The 10,134-nt window shown below is 39.3% G+C and overlaps 1 protein-coding gene across 1 annotated transcript in view; it reads right to left on the reverse strand.

Annotated features, from left to right (window-relative positions):
• The window catches only part of TOX (thymocyte selection associated high mobility group box), a 226,659-nt gene extending 216,743 nt beyond the window's left edge, over positions 1-9,916 (reverse strand). The window contains exon 1 of the mRNA XM_051609767.1: positions 9,775-9,916. Within this exon, the coding sequence (XP_051465727.1) occupies positions 9,775-9,876 (102 nt within the window). The 5' untranslated portion in view covers positions 9,877-9,916. The remainder of the gene's footprint in view (positions 1-9,774) is intronic.
• Between the last annotated feature and the right edge of the window lie 218 nt (positions 9,917-10,134).

Genomic DNA, 10,134 nt, shown 5'->3' on the forward strand with positions numbered 1-10,134 from the left:
ATTCCATATGAATATATTCTAAAAGACTATGTGTATACAACAGGTTTTAAAGAACATTAGATGAAACAGCTTAGGTTCACAGTCGATGAGCCATGTAAAATGGATGTGTTTTAACAATTTTAGTATCATTACAAGGCTGTGTTGGAGAATATTCCTGTTGGGTTCCTCTTTCCCTCTCCCCACCTCCCCAAACATTGCTTGTGCTTTGCTTTCACATAAAATCTTTCCTTTGTCAGTCTCTTTGTCGGTGAAAAATTGGCAGCAGTTCAAATTCAAAGTACTCCTATTCATTTACTGACCATTAAACCAATGTCATTCTAGTTCACATCAGCCAGAGAGCTAAGCTCTAAAAAACATAAAAGGCTTGCTTCACCACTGACGAATAATGTGTACATTTTTACAGAGCTTAAACCTTAATGCTTTGCCTGAAACTAACAATACAGTATATCTTATCATTCCTTTTTCACAAGCAGGCAGCTGCTGAAACGCTTGCCACTTCAAAATATCAATTGCTTGCCAGAGTTGTCCTCAACACACCCTGTCAAACTCATGTATATTGTGCAACGAAAATGGTGAAGGACTGAAAGCTAGAAATTGTGTCAAATTCTGCTGTAAGGGTATGATGTGCAAAGAACAACGTATGACAACCGTAGAGACTACAAACAATAGCAATGGAGCCAGACACTACATATATCACAACTGTGCCTGTACATATTTCATTGTATGTATTATATATTTAAAGCATGACAAATGTGTCATTGAAGCTATGTGCTACACCAAATAAAAACCCTTCAGCTAGTTAAGCTTTTTCATTTCTCTTGATGGAAGTGTAGTGGTATTTTTCTGCCCTCTGAACATTTGTTTGTAAATCACAGAGCACAAAAAACCATCAGGTTTTCAAAATGAGTAACAGAAAACAAAAGGCAATACTACAAGATGAGAAAATGAGATTTTGTTCAATTAACACTTTTGCTTTTCTCTAAGGACACATAGCCAAGGCTACCTTAAAGAATATCTGAGGCTATGCAAGACAAATACAGTATCACTGCACCCATAAATTACAGTATACCTAATTTTAATGCAGATAAGTGCTAGCCTATTGATTTGCATGTTTCCTTGGCAAAATTGAAATCCCATGTGAGTATGTTCTTTGTCTGTAGAAAATGCATTTTAAAAAACCCATTATGAATACAGCAGTCCATGCTGAAAAGGAAAACATAAGTCACTAGTACAAAATCATGTATAGAACCTAGAGGAAGCAGGGCTCATATACACACACGTATACATGCATCTCTCTGTGTGTGCATGTGTGAATGCGTGTTACATAATCACATAGGTTTTTTTGACACATAGTTACAATTTCTATAAAGTGTCTTTAATGAGAAGAAAATCAGCCTCTAAATATAATCTTAGGTTAGCTGAGGAAAAAAAAAAATGGCAATTGCCAAACTAAGTAACAATGTAAGCTGATCATTAAATGACCATGGAAAACTAACCTTAAATTAAAAAAAAAACCACCAAAAACCAGCAGGTAGCTGTAATGAAAAAATGGGTGCAACAGCCCACAGAAGCATGTAGGTTGCAGAACCTGAACACAGGGCATTCCATGAGGGTCATTAACTGATATAATCCTAACCAAAATGAATAGATATGCCATTAAGGTGTTAATAAATATTTTGGAAAGAGAATAGGTTTTTTAGGTGCTTGGGGTTGCTGACCTTTGCTGTGTTTATTAGTGGGACAATGATGCATTATTAACACACAGCAGCTGTACCTGAACTGCTGCCATGAACATAATAGCCTTTTATAGCCATCAGGGGAGTGAGATAGGAGGCCTTTATTAACCACTAGACATGATTAGCACATTATGTGAACTTTAGTAGGCAAATTATCTCTTATTGAAATATAATGTTGGTTATAACTAATTGTAAACATTATTTTAAAAACTTCTCAATACAAAACTAAGAGTTTTACTGCCATTTAGCAAATTACTGGCTAGGCCACTAGAAAAAAATATTCTTTTCCTTTGTTTAACCTGTAAAATCAACCATGCCCCACAAAAACTTACTGCACTATGATAAAAACTCTGAAGTAAATTACTTCCACATCATGAATATTATTCTTCAGAACTGTAACAAAACATAAACAAACATTTCCAACACAACTAGGAAAACTGCTAATGAACAAAAAAACTTGACTTCTATTTTCCTATAAAGATTACAAGTGTTTCTTAAAAAATGTCAGTTTGCCAATCCATTTTGAAGAGTTAACTTGAAAAAATAACACCATGGTTCACTTCAAAAAGCTTAATTTTGGGAAAGATTATCCCATTAGCCTTTGCAACTGAACACAGCACTGTGAGTCCATTATGAGCAGTCTTTTATGCCCTAGTATAAAGTCATTAACATAAAATAAATCATTAGCTTTGATATTAAGCCTCTACTATCTGCAGGTTTCTATGACTAATGTTCACAACTGTGTCTGCCAGCTGATAAATTATGCTTTTTGAAAGGTTATTGTCCCTTTTCACCACTATATTTCCTTTTCCTATTTATTATTACTTCAGGTTGTTGCAAACACTATGATCATATAAGAAACAAATGTTTTCTCATATTCATGAACACAAACCTACACATTTGTAGCAACTCTGACAAGAATATGACTTCGAAGTCAGCTACTTATAATACAAGACAGAAATGACAGATTCTCAGAGTAAGTTCACTTTATTCAAAGCAAGTAAGATATAATTAATCAGAAATATATATGCATATATACACATAGAAGACCATTTATACAATAGGAACTTGTATGTATATGTCATTTTTCTGCTCTTCTGGCATGAATTGTCTAGGTAAATTTTTTGCTTACATTGCACACCTCATACTTCCCTTACTGTACTTACCCTAAGTGCAGGTTATTACTGATTTCAGAGTTCTGATTTCTTCTTGCATATAGCATAATAACTGTAGTTCACTGCATTTCCTTAACATATCAAAAATATATACCAGCTACAGTAACTTCCATTTAACCTTTTAGACCACATAATCATCAACAACAATAGCAGGAGACAAAAGTACTACCACAGCAGCTCAACTTCTATGCTTAGCTAGCAGTAACTTTGAAAGAAGCCACTCATGCCACTTTTCATTGGTAGAGAGTAGTTTAACAGTCAAAAATGTGAATGCTAAAACATTCTGACATTTCCACTAACCTGGATTTGTCAGATGCTCATGTAATTCAAGTACGCTTTGCAACTTAGAAAGTAGCATGTTTCTTGGGAGGAAACCACACTACAAGGATCTACAGCAAATCAAATAGCAGCCCAGTGAGAAATACTAAATGAACAGTTCACGAACAGTGTTAGCATATGTGCAATTGAAAGATATGATATAAATATTAGGAGAGCCATATGAAATTCAAATGCTAAAAATAAACTACTTACTGCAAACATAAGAAGCAAAAGAAAACGACAGACATTACAGATGTCAGTTGCACCAAGATCTCTGTGGAAAAACTATTTCAACTTTGAAGATCTAAGTCAAGAGTTAAACATTTTATTCAATGTCCTGACTTACTAACCTAAAACTGATAATAACTTAAAACTGATAATAACTGATGAACATAACATGCAGATACTCCAGATTTTCTTCTATGCACTTGCTGCTGTGGAAGGGCAACGTATGCTGCTGCTGCTACTGCTGCATAATCTGTGCTTAACCATAGAATAATGCAATGTTGCCATTTTCCAGCTGAATGCTGTTGGGAAAAATGTTATGACCAAGAAAATCTCGTACAGTTTGATGTGAACACCATGTCTGAAAGTATTTTGGAAGTGCTGCTATAATTAACAGTCACTTGGCTTCCACTATAAACCATGATTTGGAGCAGTTTATAACTCGGCATTTTTAATGAGAAATCACTTTTTAGCCAAAAAAATCAGTACCTAGTTATGTAACTGAAACAGTAGAATAGTATAGAATAGACTATTTCAGTAGGAAGGGACCTACAACAATCATCTAGTCCAATTGCAAGAACAAAACATTTAAATTTGGTTATCCTATAGTTAAAATAAGTATTTTAGTGTATTCAGCCCATGCTAGACATCCACAGAGCATGATGTGTCCACTTCAAAAAGATAAACAAAGCTGCCACTAATTGCCACCGCTGTCACTTCCAGAAGCCAAGGTCTGCATTGATCCAGGGACTACCCTCTCACCACAAGAAGTGGGGCTTTCAGGTCACTCTTGAGCCATGCTGAGAGAGCAGTCAGAGGAAGCTTTTTACTTCAGCTAAGTTTTTTTATATCCATCATCAATGCAGGATTTAAATACCCAAGATTTTTTATCTAAATCCTACCATGATTAGGATGTTTCTCTGCTTAACATAAAGTCATGTTTTAAACACAGCCAATTTTCCAATGCTTCTGTACAGTGTTAGCAAGACAAAAAAAGGCCTGCTAAGATGGGAACCTGAGGATAGAAGGGTGCTGACTTCTTCCAGGTAAAGCGTGATCATCCCCAACACACACCAAATTCAATGGGAGTTGCAGCTGTCCAGTCCTCCACAGTATCAGCTCTTTAAGTCCTGAATTGCAGCTCCAGCTGCAATTTGGTTTAATGTAAACACCAGAGGTACTGCATGTGCTCCAGTGTTTGCAAAGTTCAGCATTCTTAATAGTTTATAGTTTTCACTTTTTTTTCAGGAGATTTCATGATAGGTTTGTTGAAGATAGTGCCCTAGAGATGAAACACATTCTGGTAAGAGAATAAAACATAATTTCTCTCGAGCTACTGATGTTTGGCTGAAAGAAGAAAGAAAGAAAGAAAGAAATTTATGGGGTTTTTTTATAAATACTGCAACACTTTGATTTATAGACATCTTTGAGAAAGATTTCTCAAAAGTAGATACATACATTGTTTTCTGTGTTCCACTAAAATTGGAACCACTTCTTTTCTGAAACACTGGAATTTAAGGAGTTATACTTCAGGCTTATCCACAACTCTGAGACTACATTCTAAGGTCTAGTAACCCGGGGAAGAAAAGTCCATTTCCTTTCTTCCTACATGTTATTTTTTGAAACTAAATAAAACACTAAACACTTAAAAATTGACAGTCAGCACTAATGCAACTGTTTAATCTTTCCTTTAAGTGGCAGCAACAAATTTCAAGTATGATTCTAATGCAGTAGGGCACAAGACAGTTATCTCAGAGGAAAAAAAATAATCTCCAGAATAAAGACATGGTGATCTATTAGATGAGCGAAACCTAAAATGCTGTAAAAACATTAACACAGCATTTCAGCTTTAGAGCTGTCCTTCAGAGCGCTAGCTTGCCACAATTCTGAATTTCAGATAGAATCTGGACAGAAGCAAGCCACTGGAAATAATGTACACTTTGTAAACAGCCATGGAGCATTTTACTTAGAGTAGTCTCTATGGTGGGGTCAAGTTTACACACTAAATTATTCTAAACACTCTGTATAAATATATGCACTTTTGCTCTGTGGAATTCTGATTAGGAACAGGATTGTTACCTGCTTATAAAGCACCGTATTATATCTCCTTATCCACTTCTACCCGATGTCACTCTGTTCTTTTCATTTTTAAGCATTTTGCTTTTTTCCTCTTTTTCCTCTTTATTCCTCTTTTTAAAAGCAACTAGTCTATCACTCTACCTCTGCTATCTGGCTGTATTTTTCCACTGCACTGACAACTACCAGTGAATACATGAAAGATTAGTCGTAGGCTTCTGTATTTTTGAACCAGGTAGCAAATCACAGAAGAAGCTAGTGCGTAATTCTGCAAGGCTAACAACTGGGAGCAGTAAAGGCCATTATTTTCTCCCTACTGTTGGCAGGGGTCAGAATCCCTGTCATTAGCTGTGTCAAACTATAATTATATAACTGCACTTTATGTGAGTGGATATCCGAAAACACTGTAAAGTCCCAAGTATGAAAATAAACCAGTCTTTCTTACAGTACTGATTGAAACGGTCTTTGGAGGAGACACTTCAATATGCAAAGCCACAAGGACTTTATTAATTGCTCTCTACACAAACATGGAAACTTACCATACAACTTCTTCAAACAGCCTGAAATCTCTGACCATACCTTTCTATTAAATTCAGATACTCAGATTATTAAAGTTATTTATTTTGTTGAATTCGACTCAATTTAGGAATGTGATGTTTCTTACAATAAACTTCAACTGAACATACTTGTATTAGCCTGTAAATGTCTGAAATGCAATTATGCTTCAAGTTTTCATGAGACTCTAAATCTGTCTGTCCAGCATAAGAGCTCCACTATGTTATTTCAAAGGCTGACCTATATATCGCAGCATACCATCCATTCTGTCTGTCTGTATAAGAGACACCTCACACAGTTGTCATAACCAACATTGTTTGCATTGTTCTTTCACTTTTCTCTCTCCATGGGTAACACGAGAGAAACAAGGAAAAGCCAACATAACAATATATGCAGAGTATAGTGAGCTTTCACAGCTGAGAGAGAAATATTAGACTAAGATGCTTAGAATGGTATTTAAGGTCTAGAAAATAAAGATCAAAGCAGTCTTCTGAAATAAAGCCTGCCAACTGAAAACTGTAAGATAAGAGGCAACTGTTTGAATCTACATTATTGCATCTTTCTCTGGCTACAGAAAAATGCACTGTCAATACATCCCATGCATGTGCCTGGGAACTCATACGCTACGAGCCACCATCTGACCAGGAAAAAACTAGTGCTAACAGAACAATTAGAAAACTTAAAAGCTTAAGTATTTCTGGAATACATTATAAGTCACCGGCAGCTCCAGAAGACTTAAAATGTAAAGAATAAAAATGTACTAAAAAAACCCAAAATACCACAAATACCCAGGTACAAAAGCAAGGGTCAAATCCACTAGGAAGTGGCTACAGCACTTTACAAGAAATAAATAACTTTAAATAACTTTACAAGAAATAAAAGTCAGGTCTGAATGAGTTTTGCGGGTAAAGACCTAATCAAGACCACCACTGCAACTCAGAACATGGATCCAACACACTCCTGCCATCATCTTTCCTGGGAGAGACTAAGGGCAAACACTCAACCAAACTTACTGCACACAAAATTCTGCAGGCCTCCTGTCCTTCAAATTCCCTAAATACACACAGCATAAAAATGAGTGACAGACTAATACTGTAATATGATGACATGTTTAGAACAAGTCAGATAAGTTTTCACAGCAATGTTTATCATGCTGGGCAGACGGAGAGAGTGAAGGGAGTGAAAAATGAAATGTTCAGTAAATGTACGCCTCCAAGGGGTCTGGCAAACCTACTCTGTCCATTTAATGTAATCCACGGTCAGTGGCAAAGACATCTGAAAAAGACATGTGCCCGATACTTGGTATCTCACATTGAAACATTCTAAGTCTTTTCCAAGCATAAAACATATGTCTTATGACTGTGCACTTTTAAGCACATTATCAGTTCAGGCAAAGTGAAATAGAGGAGTTGCAACTTGTCTACAGAATGAGTGTCTCATTTGCATTTACAAAGAACAGTTTGCTCCCTTGTACATACCATGACTTAAAAGAGGCTTTAACCAGCTAGTAAAGAAATTCTGAAAATGACTTTCTAAATTAATTTTTTTGATTTGCAGTGCAACCCACCAAAAAAGATTTAAGGAACTTAATTGGAAAATGATTTAATATATTAAAGTAATTCCTGATTTTCCAAAGCATTTAATTTTTAAATTAAATCTGGTGCACTAACTTAAGAATGATGAGTGAAACGTGTATTCAAGTCATTACCTTCTTTTTGAAGCTTTAAATCACTGATAGGTTTAATAACGTTTGTTCAGTTTCATTGCCAAATGGGTCTTCAGACACTTTGGTGCTTATGTCATTAATATTAGTCCAAGCCTGTCACTTCCCAGCACTTTATGGTTACAATTTACAAAAACAGACAAGAGAGAGAATAACGGCAAGCCACAGATCAAAGGTAGCAGTAGCCTCACCACTATTCAGAGCACTTAAAAAAAAATTAATGCACAAATACAGGCTCCTACGCATTTGGACTCTTCCTGCCGAGCAAAGTTCACTCCTGGCACAAACTTCCAATCTATTGGGCAGGTTTGCCAGATACTGTGAAACTCAGTTCCTCAAAACACCTCTCACAGCCATACCTCTGGGATCTCTCGTGAAATATCCTCAGGCATGCACCACAACGGGCCAGATTTACCCCTGAGTTCTAGAACTCCATGTAGTGTATGTGAAATGCAGCCAGGGTGAATTTGGTCCTTCTGTTGTGATTGGTAGATGAGACCATGTGGGAAATCTTTCCTGAAAATTGAGAGGGCTTCACTCCGGCACTGCAGCCTCCACGCCGGAGCACCGGCACACGCTATTTTGCTGTTTATCTCTGCAACCGAGGCAGCCGCCCGGCATGAAAGAGCCGGCTCTGAACATCCCTCTGACACGTGAGGCCGGCACAATAGCCGAGCGCGGAACCAGCCCGGCCCCGCCGGGGAGCCCCTCCGCGCCAGCGCCCCGACCCCGCGCCCCTCCGCGGACCCCGCGCCCGGCGGAGTTTACTCTGCGAAAAAAAACCCAACACAAAAATAAACAAACAAACAAGCAAAACCAAACAAAAAACCACCCCAAAACCATCTGCTGCAGCCTGCCCACATGACTTCCAGGGCAGGTTTCTCAACAACTGTGTGCCGAAGCGCACAGGTTTAAACACATCTTTTCGGGAAGCGCTCGCTCGCAGCTTGCTCCCCCAGCGGGGGTGTGCTCAAGAAGTGCTCCGGGTAGCTCGTACTTCCTGATTATTTCCTACGGGCAGCGTTTTATTCGTGTGCAAAGCCCATTCCATAACAGCAGAGAAAGTGCAGCTCATGCATAAAGCACCAGCTGGCTCAGGCCACAGAGGCAGTAACAATGCAGGAACCCCGGCCCCCTTCATCGGCAGCAAAACTAATGCAAAGTGCTCCAGAATAAGAGCCCCAAACTCTCGCAATCAAACCCATGGTCTGGGCTGGCGTGAGCTTCCTCTGCAGACCCTCCTTCCCCAGGGCTCGGGTACCTAAAACTTTGCTCTCCTCAGATACTGACCCTTTCTGCAGCGGTTTAATCAAGTTACAGAGAAATGGGTAAGGCAGATGAGCAGCCGGGACAAAGTCGACTTCTGAACGGACTTGTCATCCTTATACATCCTTATTGTGCATATATAGAGAAGATGTGTGTGTATGTGTGTGTATATATATATATATATATATGTGCACGTCACACACATACACACACACACAAACGTGCTCCCGGCTCCGCAAAGTACCGCTTAAGCTAAACACATGAACGGTACGCGGCGGGGCAGAGAGTTTCTGCCAGTCTGTGGCGGGTGCGATCTCTCTCACTCAACAGCAGCCCCGAAAAATTGAAGTCCCCCGCATCAACACCCTTGTCCACGCTGTTTCTCCGAAAGGGAAGATGTTATGGAAAATGCCTCCCCCACCCACCCACCTCCCCGCTCCAGCCGCCCGCCCCCAAACTACTCCAGGGTTTTAATTTGGGGTGCCTGCAGGGGAGCGGGTGCGTGTCCCGGCGGCAGCCCTGGGCGGCGGGCGGCACTGAGCTCCCCGAACCCCGGCAAGTGCCGCTGCCCTCTGCCTGGCCGCTCAACTTGGTGCGGGGCTCGCCAAACCGCAGCGCCCGCTCATGCAAACGCGCCGCGGCAACAGCACAATCGACAGCACAGATAAAAACACCTCGGACGACACAAAACACGAGTCACCTTGTTGCAATAGTAGGGGTCCAGGCAGGGGGAAGGTCCCAAACAAGGCGTATCAGGAGCGGCTGCAGGCTGAGGAGGTGGTGAATAAAATCTTACGTCCATTTCACTAGAACATCAAGCAAACTCCTTTCCTTTCTTTTAGTCGTTAATGTTGGGAGAAAAAAAAAAAAAAAAAAAAAGGAAAAAAAAAGGGGGGGGGGGAGGTGAGTGCGTGTGTGTGTGAGAGAGAGGAGGGGGGAGACACAAAACAAGACTGAGAAGAATAAAAAAAGAGGTGCCTGACTTCAGTAGTCAAAGAAACACCTTCCCTCCTCGCATCCGTTTGTGGTTTGTAAAGAGAGAGAGAGAGGTGAAAAAAAA

This window comes from Apus apus, chromosome 2 (genome assembly GCF_020740795.1).
Source record: "Apus apus isolate bApuApu2 chromosome 2, bApuApu2.pri.cur, whole genome shotgun sequence".
Taxonomy (NCBI): domain Eukaryota; kingdom Metazoa; phylum Chordata; class Aves; order Apodiformes; family Apodidae; genus Apus; species Apus apus.